This window comes from Drosophila grimshawi, unplaced genomic scaffold, assembly GCF_018153295.1.
Source record: "Drosophila grimshawi isolate 15287-2541.00 unplaced genomic scaffold, ASM1815329v1 contig_1377, whole genome shotgun sequence".
Classification (NCBI taxonomy): Eukaryota; Metazoa; Arthropoda; class Insecta; order Diptera; family Drosophilidae; genus Drosophila; species Drosophila grimshawi.
In genome coordinates this window covers 604,209-618,003 of record NW_025062900.1, presented here as the reverse complement: position 1 = coordinate 618,003, position 13,795 = coordinate 604,209, and the positions used below count along the sequence as shown (strand labels likewise).

The window sequence follows — 13,795 nt, the reverse complement described above, 5'->3', positions numbered from 1 at the left end:
ACCCTGCTGAACTTTTTAACGCAAAACCAAAACCAAATTGATATTCGCAAAAATTTGTTAAGCTGAAACGAACGACTTTATCCGCACCACTGTATGTCATGTCCTGTTCATTCATTTTATAGCAACTGCTGATCGAGGCGGATCGCTGGAGGCGTCTGATAGCCCGCCATAGCATTCCGATACCGGTGGCCTATTTGCGACGCGAATTCCGTGGCTGGTCGGGCAAACACGAGAGGCACTGTATACTGCACAGTGTCCTGACACCGTTGCGCATCAAGTAGTGGACGTGCTCAAAAAAAAAGAAGCAAAATAAGAAGCCTTTGATGAATGATTTTTCAAGAAAGAAAAAAACTGAAATTGAAGTTGATGATGAAATCGCAGATGTCTGCACAGCGTTTTATGCTGAGAAACCAAAAAATATATAGACGATATATCTTCATATCACAACAACAAAAACATGAGCCACAAAGCCCACAATTGAATTTCATATTTGTATGGTTTATGGAGCAATGACGAATATGCATATATACCACACATATATATACTATATATATACTACTTGGAAATTGGAAAACCTGTATAAAATTGATTTTATGAAAGCGAATTTTCTTGCTGTTGGTCTAGTTGTACGATCTACGATAAAAACATAATTATTTACGATATATAAAAAATAAACATAACATTAACGATATCAAATATACGTTATACAAATATTATTGCAAATTTTGTTTTATTTCTAAATGACTTGGAATTTTGTTTTGCTAATTCTTGGCTTTTTCCCCCCAAAAAATAGCTAAAAACTCGCATTGTGCAGTTGGAGTCGCAATTGGGCGATGAGCGTAAAAAATCGGAGGAATTGCAATTCACAATTGATGAGGCACAATTCTGTGGCGATGAAATGAATGTAAGAGACAGTAACTCAAAAGAGTTGTGCATTGACTAGGGAGACTCCTGTAGATTGTAGCGATGTAAATGGAAATTAAAAATGTCAAGAATGGGACTTATAGGGTTAAGCCAGCGCTATCAAGCAGACAACCAGAAGAGGAATAGGGAACAGTTCTAAGAATAGCTTTAAAAGAATATTTATAAATAATTTTCTTTCTAATAAAACTAGCTTTATTTGAGTTAAGCAAATATGACTCATCAAATAATAATGCTTTTAATAACAAATACATAGCTAAGAGAAAAATATTATTTTAAAAAACTAAATAATTTTCCCTACAATGCAAAATAATTTTAGTTAAGATTAGCTAACAATATGCTAAAAATATGATTCATCACTAGCGGATGGCCTAAGCTAGATTGTTCAGTTTTTAGCTTGAATTTTGCTGTATTTATTCATCAAACAAAATAATTAAGAATATGCATTCCATATAAATATCATAGACTGTTCTACAGTTACAGAAAATTGTCAATAATAACTCAATGGCATAAATGGAATTGGGGCAATTAGACTCGCTCAACTGATAATAATCTAAATAATGCACACGTTTCGTAAGAAAAAATGTACAGAATTGTTGGAATAAATGGCCTTTGAGTCGATAGGAATAGATTATATTATTTTAATTTGAAAAGGTCGTTCTTAAAGGTCTTTCAATAAATGGTTGATGTAATTCCCAAATGGATTTACGGCACGGTGCTATTGCTTTGTTCAGTAAACTGGAAATTTAGCTATAAAAGATTCTACTCGAATCTACAAAGAGGATGAATATATAAATATATATATATATATATATATATATATATATATATATATATATATATATATATATATAGAATGGAATATGGCATATGTATATATGAAGTTTTGCTCAAGATAATTAAAAAAAATAGTCAATTATTATTCTCAACGATTTTAATCAATACTAAAAGTTTTTAAGTATATTCAAAATGATAGGATTGAAACTACCACAGAAATTATGAACTTATAGAAAAATCAAGATTCAATCGATGTAATTAACAATAGAGTTGAAGTTAAAATCCTGTAGGATTTAAATCTATTACTCAAAATAATCAACGAATTGAGAAAGACATTGAAAGATCAAGATTCATTAGAGATAACTAAAAATAAAGTTGAAGTCTATTCTCTAGGTTCTACATCTATGCTGATAATTTGTAGGTATATTAAAAAAGATAAGGAAGATAGTAAAAAAATCAAAGCTAATTAGAAATACAGTATAAGTCTATTAAGAAGTCTATTATTGAGCATGATCTAGAAAATTGAATTTGAATACAACAAGGTTCTGTTCATTATAGATTGAACAGCTTTCTTTATTTTACCCTATAGCTAAGTTCAGCTGTACTAGACTAAGCTCAGAGCTCTCTCAAGTCAATGCATATTCTCTAATATAATTACTTAAACCAAGAGAGCCAAAGCTCAATAATTCAACTGTACTTTATATACTCCCCTCGCAGGCCCAATCTCAGGTGTACAAGGAAAAAATTCACGATCTGGAAAAGAAGATAACGAAACTTGTCTCAGGTAAACAAGTTTTTCGGAAATTTAATTAGTTTCTGACTAAAACAAACTAACTTTAACAACAGCCACGCCCAGTTTACAAAGCCTGCCACCTGTGGAGGATAATCAGGCCTTGGCCAATGCTCAGGCCCAGATCGCAGAGCTGCAGGAGAAGCTGAGCGCGCAGGAGAAACAGAGTGAGGCACGTCTGGCCGAATCCCTGGAGGAGGAGCAAAGATTACGCGAGAATATCGACTACCTGAAGAGCGAAAGTGATACGCTGAAGACAGAACTTCTTGGCAAGGATGAGAGCCTTGAGAAATTCTCGTTGTCACAGTGCGGCATTGAGAATCTGCGCCACGAGCTGGCCCTACTCAAGGAGGAGAACGAGAAGCAGTCGCAGCAAATCCAGGCTAAATTTGAGCAGCAGCTGGCAGAGAAGGAGCAACAGTTGGCAGAGAAGGAGAAGCAGCTGACCACCAATCAGGAACAACTACAGCAAGTCAGCAATGAACTCTCCAAGCTGAAAAGCAAATCGGATACGCTCGAAAACGAACGCGAGAATGTGACGGATGAGTGTGAAATACTCCACACAGAGATTCGCATGCGAGACGAACAAATCCGAGAACTAAACCAGCAGCTGGATGAGCTGACAACTCAGCTAAATGTGCAGAAAGCGGACAGCTCAGCGCTCGACGAGATGCTCAATGCGCAGCAGTCCCAAAATGTAGACAGCAAAACACAACTGGAACAGTTCCAAGTGGAGCTGCAGCAGCTAAAGACAGCCAATGAAACTGTGCTAAAAGAGAAGGCTGCAATGGAGCAGCAAATGGAGCAAGAGCTGGGCAAGCTCAGGCAGCAGACGCAGGAGCTGCTGCTGGCCAGCGGCGATAGCAAGTCGCAGAACTTGCAGCTAAGCGAGGCAAAGGTAGCGCTGGAGAAACAATTGGAGGCACTGCAGCAATCAGGCGAGGCACAGCTGCAAGCCAGTCAAGCGGAGATAGTCAACAAAGAGCAGCAGCTGCGGGAGCTGGAGAAATCCAAGGAACAACTGCAGCAGCAACTGGAGCAGCAAACTAAATTACATGAGCAGCTAATTGCGAGTCAGCAGGAGCTGCAGCAAAGTCAGACCAAGCAACAAGCTGAACAATCTGCGCAGCTGGCACAGGAGACCTCCAAGGTAGTGGAAATGGAAGCTAAATTGCAAGCCAGCCAGTTGCAATTGGAGCAGCTGCTGCAGCAAGCAACCAGCAGCGGCGAAGCTGGTGCCCAACAACTAGCCCAACTGCAAGCGGAACTAAGCCAGGTGCAGGCGAAGGAAGCGGAAGTTAAAAGTGCTTTAAATGCTCAGCTTGCTGAGCTGCAAGCGGTGCAGCAGCTAACCCAATCCCAGCAAGCCACAATCGTGCAACAGACCGAGCAACTGGATGCCACCAAGATACAAAGCGCCCAGTTTGAATTGCAGTTGAAAGAAAGCAATGAAAATGGCGCCCAACGTGTGCTCGAGCTGGGCGATGTAAAGCGTCAAAATGCAGCATTGCTGAGCAAATGTGAGGCACTGCAGCAGCAGCAGGACGCACTGCAGCAGGAACTGGTCTCATCTAGCACTGGCAGCTCACAACTCCAGGCACAACTGAAGCAGCTCAACGAGGAGCTGCTGGTGAAACAGCAAAGCTACGCAACACTGGAGAGTCAGAGCAGCGGACAGCGTCTCGAGTTGGCCAGTGACAATGAGCTGTTGCAGCAAACGAAGGCGAGATTGGAACTGGAGCTGCAGGAGACGCAGTTAAGCCGGGACAAGCACAAATCGGAGGCGGAACACAAGCAAATGTTGCTCGCCGAACAAGAACAGTTGAGCATACAGCAGGAATTGGCTCTGGGCGATGCGGGCAGGCAACGGGAACAGTTGGAGGCACGTTGCCAGGCATTGCTGCAACAGAATGAGACACTGCAGCAACAGTTGACTCACCTGCACAGTAGCTCAACGGATTCTAGTGCGGAACTGTTGAAGCTCTCGCAGCAACTACTCGAACATCAACAGGCCAACGAGCAATTGGCCACCAAGAGCAGTGAGGAACGTGCCGCTCTGGAGCGACAACTCCAAGCGAGTCAGCAGCGTCTGGATACACTCTGTGCTCAGGTGGAGTTACTCACCCAGGAGCTAGCAGGCAGCACAGAGCAGGGCACCCAACTCCAGTCTAAACTGAAATCGGAACAGGAGCTTGCAGCCAAACAGTCGTTGGAGCTAAGTGATGCCAATCGCAAGCTAGAGGCAGCAGCAGCCAGATGCTTGCAGCTCGAGCAACAGCAGGAGAAGCTGCAACAGGAGCTGGGAGGATCGAGAGATGAGCAAAGTGATTTAAACACAAAATGGCAACAATTAAAGGAGCAGCTGGCCACAGTCCAAAAGGAGCTCAGCTCGGAGAGAGATGCAAGCAGCGAGCAACGTTTGCAGCTGGAACGGCAGCTTGAGGAAGTGCGTCAGCAGTTACAGTCGAGTCAGGCCAGCATGAAGGAGAACCAGGACCAGCTCAAAGGGGAAGTAATACTTCAGGAGCAGCTAAAGCAGCTGCAGAAGCAACTAAACCAGGCACAGGCTGAGAAGGAGCAGCAGTCGACTGGCAATCAGGTGACCATTAAGGAGCTAAAGGAGCGTCTGGAGATCACCAACACGGAACTGCAACACAAGGAGCAACTCTTAAGCGAGGATGCACAAAAGATAACCGATCTGAAGACACTGGTGGAGGCCATCCAGGTGGCCAATGCCAATATATCCACAACCAATGCAGAGTTATCCACGGTGCTGGAAGTGCTGCAAGCGGAGAAGAGTGAAACAGCGCACATCTTCGAGCTCTTTGAAATGGAGGCGGACATGAATGCAGAACGCCTCATCGAGAAGCTGCAGGGCATGAAGCAAGAACTGCTGGAAACCCACACACAACTCGACTCACAATTCGCCAGCAACAAAGAGTTGCAGGGAAGAGTTGAGCAATTTCAGAAAACTGAGGCTGGCATGCAGGGCACAGCTGTTGAGGCCGCCGAGCAACTGCGTCAGCTGCAACAGGCCAATGGCGAACTGCTCGAAGCAGTACAGCAAAAGCAGGCAATGTTCAACGGGAGCCAAGCACAACTCGAGGCGCAGCTGAGTTGCAACAAGGAGTTGCAACAACAGCTTCTGGAACTGAAGACAACTTCCGCCACAGCTGCGGAGCAACTGCAACAGGTGCAAACAAGCAACGTGGCGCAAGAAAAACAGTTCCACGAGCAGAGCAATGATTTCACTGTCCAACTGCTGGAGTACCAAAAAGTCATCGATGAAATGGATGAGGCTGCCCGTGAAAAAACCGAGCAACTGCACCAGCTTCAAATCCAAAAGACTCAACTAGAGACATCCCTTGCCCAGGCACGCGAATCGGAGCGAATGACCCGCTTGGAATGCCAGCAGCTAATGCAACAGCTACAAGAACTCGAATTCCAGGAAGCCCGTGAAATTGTCGCTCTGCGTGCTCAGGCGAATGGTTCCATGACAAGTCCAACATCTTCCAACAACACAGCAGAGGTGAGTCTTCAGTTTCAGATTATATATATATATATATATATTTACCGCATGTTTACATATATAAACTGATTTTTCAATTGCAGCAACTGGATACGGAAACCAGTCTGGCCAAGATCAACTTCCTTAACTCGATCATTGCGGACATGCAGCAGAAAAATGACGCACTCAAGGCCAAGGTGCAAACGCTGGAAACGCTGCCGCTGGACTTCTCCAAGTAAATGAAATCCAAATTAGATTAAATATATATTTTGGAAATGTCTTTTTTTATACACTGTATGCATTTGAATTGGGTAAAAGGAATATATGCTTATAATTATACTTTTTTTATCCATATACTTTTTTTTACATACATTAACTTAAATAAAATCTTGTAATAAATATATTTTACACATATTAATTTTTTATATGCATTTGCAGACCAAACGCCTTTGATTTGCTGAGCAAACGGAAGCCGGCGCCGCGTCTCTTTTGTGATATCTGTGATGAGTTCGATAAGCACGAAACCGAGGATTGTCCGCTGCAGGCGGGCGAGGATCGCGATTATTCACCACCACCAACGGCTGCTGAGTCCAAAAATCAGAAGGAACGCAAGTTGCCCGCTCCACGCAAATACTGTGAATCCTGTGAAGGTGTGAACCTAAAATGAATCGAATCATTCTCTCAATTCTACTAACTCTAAATTCAACTAATTTTTAGTTTTTGGACACGATACCAGCGAATGCGCCGACGATGAGACCTATTAGCGAATAAGACACTTTTGTTGGTTGTTCAACACACGCATTAATTGTACGAGTTTTTTTGTCATCTGTTTTTTTCTTTTACCTCAGCTGAGAAACTATTACATTTCACTAATAGCATATATTACTTTTATTTATTTATACAAATTAGTGAAAATATATATATTTCTATTGTTTCGTAAATTTCTTGTCGAAAATAAAAATGTGTAAAACTAATCGCCGCCCTCCTTTTTCTCCTTAATAGCATCCTGCAAAGAGGATAAATAATAATCAAAAAATTTAATTTATATTCAAATTAAGAACTGACCTTAAATCGCTCCTCGAAGAGCGATAGTTCCGCCAGCAGATCAGTGATGGCATTCATGAATGCTTCCTGTGGTGAATAATCGGCCGTTGTCTGAATGCGAATCACGAATTTATGTTCCAGCGGATGCGGCACTTTGTAGCCGGCAAACAGAACATTTGGATCTTTTAACAATTGGCTGTTTAACATTGGGAATGTTATTTTATGAATTTCTGACGTCACTCTAGTCATCACTTACTTGCGAATCATGTTGCCCAGCGTGTGATCTTCCTTGTTGATGGTGAATATCGCCGCATTTGTCACCTTCGTATCCAATTCCTTGATTATTCTGTCCGCAAAACATAAGGAAAAATATTATTGCTTTGATTGCTTTCCAAAATTGTTGACTCACTTTTTCTCGCCCTCATACAGCAGAAACGATTCAAATGTGGGCGGTGCATTCATTTTGCTGTTTTAATTTACTTATTTATTTATGTTTTATAAAATTGCAATTGTTTGTGAAAATCAACTGCAGACACGAAAATAATGCGCTGAGTATGTGCTGTTAAACGCTTGAAGTGCGCACATGCTTAACAACACTGCACAGTCGATCTATCGCATGTACGCGATGTTTGTGGTATTTATATCAATGTGCTGTCTAGTTATGAAGCCCTCTTTACATATCGATAATGAAAAAGTCAATATAAAAAGTTTAAAACTGTTTGCGAAATATTTCTTCTATATTTGGCTTGTGTTCACAAGCAATTTCATGGCAGAAATATTTTCGATTATTATTATTCAATCTGTAAAGATTTAAAATATATATTTTTATGTTGTTTGCGTATACTGAGTACTTTATTGTGAAGGTTTATTTTTATTTTATTAAATATTTCAAATCAATCGATCAATTTATTTTCAATGAATCGGAACTACTACCATGAACTTGCTCTCCTCGTTCACTCTCGTGAGAGAAGTTTTTTTTCGATGTGTACGCATGAAAAACATATATTTTAAAAATATATTGATTACTTAATAATCCATCCTTTTTGTTTTATTCACAATGCTCCGTAACTAACATGCATATCGATTTATTTAATTCTTATCGGAACTACTTCTATGAACCTCCTCGTCAGATTCACTCTCTTGAGTCAGTGACTCATGAACCGCCCAACACTAGCTTGCAATTTTTCCGCCAAACATTGTCGGCGTTCTTGGTAAAATATTTCGTTTGCGAAAAATTGGTGAGACAAAAACAAAAAGATGGGTGACTCGAACGAAACGAATCCGCAGGATCAATCGACAATCACAATGCTCGATGTGCTTGAGGAGGAGGCGGAAATGGAGGAGGAATATGCCGCTGTACTGGGTGGCTCCGATGAAAAGGAATGCACCTATGCCAAGGGAGCGATTGATCGTCAGGCGCTCTACTCGTGCCTCACCTGCTGCCCAGCGGCACGCACAGATCCCACCAAAAGTGCCGCCATCTGTTTGGCCTGCTCGTATCGCTGTCACGAGAACCATGAACTAATCGAACTGTATACCAAGCGCAATTTCCGCTGCGATTGTCCAACACTGCGCCTGGGCGCCGACAAGCGCTGCGCTCTAAATCCCCAACTGGATGCACTGCAGGCGCCAAATGCAGAGAATTTGTATAATCATAATTTTCAGGGCTTGTATTGCAAGTGCAAACGGCCGTATCCGGATCCGGAACGCATCGGTGAGGAATTAATGCTGCAGTGCGTCATCTGCGAGGATTGGTTCCATTTGCAGCACATGCAATCGCCGCCGGTTTCGAAGAAGTGGCTGGAGGCCTGCAGTGAAATGATTTGCGATAATTGCATGGAACGGAATCAGTTCTTGAGCGATTACATCGGACTCGCTGTGCAGCCAGCTGAGCAAGAAGGGAAGCGTGAGACAGATATTGAAGTCAGTATGGGAAATGAGCAAGAGGTAAAGGGAACAAAGGAGAAGAAAAGCGAGCTGGAGTCGGACTCAAAGCAAAAGGAGAGCGAGTTGGAGCCGGAGTTGAAGGGAACAAAGAACGAACAGTTGCCGGCTGAGGCAAAAAGCGAGTTGGAGTCGGAGCCAAAGGGAACGAAAAGCCATTTGGATTCGGAGTCGAAGAGCAAGTTGGAGTCGGCTTTAAACGGAACAAAGAGCGAACAGTCGCAGGCTGAAGCAAAGCAGAAGAAGAGGGAGTCTGAGTCAAAAGCGGAGTCCGGAGAACGAGCTGAGAAACGTGCTAAATTGTCAGAGGAGATTTGTCGTCGTCCGAAACGAAATACAGAATATAAAGGTAAGTGTATTTATTTATAATACAATTCTATATATAATAATTATAATATAATTTAACAAGTAATAATAAGCAGAAGGCAATAGTGCTCGACTAAAATATATACTGGTCTCATTTCTTATGGCACTACGATATACGCTACAGCCAGCTCTTTTATACTTGTCAAATTTCCCTTTAAGAATTTCCCTTTGCATGTGCACAGACATAGGCATGGTGTAACTATGCAAGGTGGTCGGTCGCTTGTCGATATTACGTCAATTATTCCAACTATCTGTTAAGCAGCTGCTGTGCAGTTTGCTTATATATATTATATTTGGATAGTTGCAATTAATATATTGTAGAATATGTTGCATTATTAAATATTTAATAAAATGGTTCAAAGATTGCAGCTCAACACCAGTTGCTGTTAGACACAGCTTAACAGCTGTTAAGTGTGTTAACTAAACATAGCTTATGTTGTCACCTTACACCTAGTTACACCATGGGCGCAGTCACTGCGGAGTAAAGCGAAGAGAAAGCCTAAAAATTAAGAGAACAAACTAAGGCAGCGTATAAATACCCTCTATAAGGGCTTATTTAGAACACCTTCGCCCTCCCCCCACATTGTAAAAACTTCTTGTTTGGAATATGCCAACAACTAAAAACCCAGTTTATGTATAGTGTTCCACATGATCAATACATAAAGAGCAAATCGAAATTCTTGCGACCATTGCCCAGATAGAGGAAGCCATGCTTGCGAGAGCCGAGTTTGTGGAAGAATGTCATGCCCAGCCAGATGCAGGACTTGATGATGGAGATGCGCTCGTTGCGCTGCATATTCAGTGAGAAGGCCTGGCTCAGGGGAATAACACCATCGATGGTATCCAGGAAATCAATGGCATAATTATAATCACTGCGCTTCGACAAATTGCTCTTCAAATCATTGCGAGGCAAACGATACAGCTGATAATACGATAAATTATCGATTTGTAAATCATTCAAGCCACGAAACATTTGATTGGGTATAACACGACCATCAACCATTTTATAGAGAGCACCACGTGGACAAATTGCACTCTCCTCGCTGATAATAAAAACAATCGCAGCCAAACGCTCCTCTTCCTTCAGCTTGATCACCTCGGGGCGACCAATGCTCACCACTTGATTGGCAACAATATTAAATGTGGGATCCTAAAAAGAAAAAAAGATAACTTATGCCCGATTTATCCGTTAGATACCGCCTCAATTTACCAGCTTGACAAATGTCTGCAAACTGGGATCACCAATAAATGGTTCTGGTGCCAAAATTGTGGCCTGAAATATCTTTGGGCTCTGCACGAAGGGCAACAGTTGCCATTGATATTGATCCACGCTGTAGAAATATTTGCGATCCTTCAGACAATCGTTCGTATAGCCAAAGGCAATATAATAATCATTTTTAACCGCCGTAATTCGACCCCAGAAATACATGCCCGAAAATCGATTCTCCTGCAGCAACACAATCAGTGAATTCTCAATCAGAATGCGTTGCTCTGGCGACAATTTCAGGCCGCAATACATTAGGCACTCCAATCCCTCCGAGAAATACTCCACATTCATTTTGTTTCAATTTCAAAACGTACTCAAATATTTAGTTTTCTATAAACAAATGCTTTGTTGTCGAGCTGTTCAGCTCCGTTGACTGATTTAGCATATGGAGGAATATACATTCTCGTTTATTTTATGACATTGATTTGACCGTTAACCAGATGTGTAAAAAATAAACTGAACTCTGTTTTGTGTCTCACAACAGGTGCCGCCTTCTGGGCCAATGATTGGCGTACAGCTCTTTGCCAGTGCTCGGCGTGCATACAGCTATATCGGGACCAGTCTGTGGAGTTTCTGCTGGATGCCAATGATTCGGTGAAGGCGTACGAGGAGCGTGGCAAGAAGCGAGCCGAGGATAACTCCACCTATCAACAGGCCATACGCGCCCTGGCCTCCATTGATCGCACCAAGCAGATCGATGTGATTACGGAATACAATCGGATGGGCGACAGACTCAAGGAGTTTCTGCAAGCCTTTGCCAGCAGCAATCGGGTTGTCACCGAGGATGATATCAAGGGCTTCTTTGCCGGCATGCGCAGCGAGAACCATGCGAATCGCGGCCAGCCCTATTTTTGTCGTTAAACTAAGATTTACCTACTAGTACTATTACTACCTATGAAGTATTCGATTAGTTCTTGTACACATTCCCCGCAATTGAAGTTTTATTTACTATTCGAAATGTATACGTTATTATTATTATTATTATTATTATTATTATTATTATTATTATTATTATTATTATTATTATTATTATTATCCGTTTCTCGATCAAACCAATTTTTGATGTTAATCTTTTTAAATATCTATTTCCAAAATTATGCTACACATTTGAAATTTCGTGCACAATACTAAATTTATTGTTTATATTTTATTATAATTATTATTTTCGTGTAAACTACTAACTTTATTTTGTATTACTATTCTTTTTTAAAAAAGAGGCATAAAGAATTGCATAACATTTGAAATGAGAAATTATTATTATTATTTATATCTCGCTATGCACAGTCCGTTGCTCGGCCAGTCCTATTTTCGTTGTTAATCCTTTAAGTATATTTTCAGAATTATGGAACACTTGAAATTTCGTGTACAATACCAATTTTATGGTTTCTTTTTATTATTGTTATTATTTTAATACATTTCCCATTATTATTATCAACATCATTATTATCATTATCGAGAAGAGACCTTTGCTCAATCAGCCCTATTTTTGTGGTTAATCTCTTAAGTATGTCTCCTGAATTTGAGTACACATATGAAATACTAAATGTATGATTTATTTTGTAATTTTATTATAATTATTATTTTTTAAAAACGATTCATAAAGAAATGCGTATAACATATGAAATGAGATTCGAAATACAAAAGCTATGTGTTAAGTAAAAATATGTATAACTAAACATAAACTATGTACAAGTGTGGCTCTGAAATAAATGCTATATTAATCAACTCGCACTTAGATGAGCGTCGCCTGTAAGTCCCTTATTATATCAATATCAATATCGTCCGTAGTCTGATAATTCATCAAGATCAGATCACTAAAGGAAGGATTCTCCTCGGGCTGCTGTTGTTGAGTCAAGTCCTGTTCCAGATTTGTCAGAGTTGGCGGAGACTGTAATTGAATTTGCTGCTGAATTGGCGGAAATGTTTGACAAGTGGCATTAAATACAATATTATTATTATTATTAATATTATTATTATTGCTGTATGTAATATTAGTTGGCGTTAAGCTGCCGCCGTTGAATGTTGTCGACGTCGTCCAATTGCTGGATGCATTATTAATGCTAAACGTGAGATTCACAGTCTCCTGGTTGAGCAACTGCAGCAACTGCTCATCCTGTTGCGTCAAATGCGGCAATTGCTGCAACTGTTGTTGCTGTTGCATGGGTGCAATGCTGTCGATTGTGCTGCAACTGCTGGCACTTGGCGACACGGGAAAGTGATATGTGGCCGTGTTGCACGAACTAGCAGCCGAGGGGCAATTGCGTGTTGTGTCCAATTCATAGCCCGGCAACTGCTCCGCCTTGATCTCGGCCATATATGCGATGGGACTGGGACTCTGTCCATTGTAGCTACTCATGTGTGGTACAAGTTTTGGTTGTGGTTGTGGCTGCCCCAGCTGTGGCATGACCTGTTGTAGCTGCTGCTGCGTGCTGGCTGCAAAAAATATCGCAAAAAGTTCATTAGCAAAAAAAAGTTAACATGCCAAAAATAAAGTCGGAAGAAACTTTTCTTAACAACTAAGTTAATGAGCGCAACACAAAATACGAAGCATTTAAATGTGAGCAACAGCAACTTAACAACGATGGCAATAGCAATAGCAATAGCAATAATAAGAAATAACAACAACTAAACTTGTTGGCTAAACTTAAAAGGTCACTCAACAACAACATCAATAGCAACAACAACAGCAATTAACGTCTTCGTTAATTTGACAACTTACTTGACCAAGCATTTGGCTCATTCTCGACTTTTGTTTGTAGCTAAACTGAATGGAGATAGTCAAGATAATATATATATGACATCTTCGGCTAGCCGAAGTTTGATGGCAATTCTAAGTTGTTTTGAGGTTTAAAGTTAAATTTTTCTTAAGGGAGATAGCAAATTGCAAACTATGCAAAAGTTATTTTGCAAATTTCAGATTATATTTATGAGAGAGAGAGATAGAGCAATTTGGAATCTGAGTAAAGGAATTTGATCTATTTATATCGACAATTTAGATGTATTTAATAATAATAATAAATAAGTAAAAAGTTTGCTCGAGAAGTTCACATAATTGGTTAACGGACAAACATCAATAAAGTAAATGGATTTTCCTCACTTTAGAATGGCCATTGAAAGGAAAACTTTTCGAGTTTTTTTTTTGCAAAAAAAACTTTATTCATCAAATTCAATTACACAT

The 13,795-nt window shown here is 40.6% G+C and overlaps 4 protein-coding genes across 12 annotated transcripts in view; 2 read left to right on the top strand and 2 right to left on the bottom strand.

The window, feature by feature from the left end:
- Window positions 1-6,780, top strand: part of LOC6562569 (restin homolog) — a 32,944-nt gene extending 26,164 nt beyond the window's left edge. For 7 of the 9 annotated variants that reach the window (XM_032736494.2, XM_032736492.2, XM_032736495.2 and 4 more), the window contains 6 exons: window positions 794-904; window positions 2,416-2,482; window positions 2,545-6,017; window positions 6,101-6,231; window positions 6,435-6,646; window positions 6,714-6,780. In XM_032736494.2, the coding sequence (XP_032592385.1) occupies window positions 794-904; window positions 2,416-2,482; window positions 2,545-6,017; window positions 6,101-6,231; window positions 6,435-6,646; window positions 6,714-6,760 (4,041 nt within the window). In that variant the 3' untranslated portion in view covers window positions 6,761-6,780. Of the gene's footprint in view, window positions 1-122; window positions 459-793; window positions 905-2,415; window positions 2,483-2,544; window positions 6,018-6,100; window positions 6,232-6,434; window positions 6,647-6,713 lie in introns of those variants that run through there. The other 2 variants (XM_032736498.2, XM_032736499.2) reach the window with 1 other exon arrangement.
- Window positions 6,781-6,821: 41 nt separating this feature from the next.
- LOC6562570 (DNA-directed RNA polymerase II subunit RPB11) lies at window positions 6,822-7,810 on the bottom strand. Its single transcript, XM_001989357.2, has 4 exons — window positions 7,450-7,810; window positions 7,297-7,386; window positions 7,062-7,236; window positions 6,822-7,002 (listed from the first exon to the last, which is right to left on the bottom strand). The coding sequence occupies exons 1-4, from the start codon at window positions 7,500-7,502 to the stop codon at window positions 6,967-6,969; spliced, it is 354 nt and encodes a 117-aa protein (XP_001989393.1). The 5' UTR covers window positions 7,503-7,810; the 3' UTR covers window positions 6,822-6,966.
- A 405-nt stretch (window positions 7,811-8,215) lies between these two features.
- LOC6562571 (putative E3 ubiquitin-protein ligase UBR7) lies at window positions 8,216-11,599 on the top strand. Its single transcript, XM_001989358.2, has 2 exons — window positions 8,216-9,333; window positions 11,102-11,599. Exons 1-2 carry the CDS (start codon window positions 8,298-8,300, stop codon window positions 11,476-11,478), a joined length of 1,413 nt encoding a protein of 470 aa, XP_001989394.1. The 5' UTR covers window positions 8,216-8,297; the 3' UTR covers window positions 11,479-11,599.
- LOC6562913 (radial spoke head protein 9 homolog) lies at window positions 9,950-10,992 on the bottom strand. The gene is made up of 2 exons (XM_001989359.2): window positions 10,561-10,992; window positions 9,950-10,500 (listed from the first exon to the last, which is right to left on the bottom strand). Exons 1-2 carry the CDS (start codon window positions 10,906-10,908, stop codon window positions 10,003-10,005), a joined length of 846 nt encoding a protein of 281 aa, XP_001989395.1. The 5' UTR covers window positions 10,909-10,992; the 3' UTR covers window positions 9,950-10,002.
- Window positions 11,600-13,795: the final 2,196 nt, after the last annotated feature.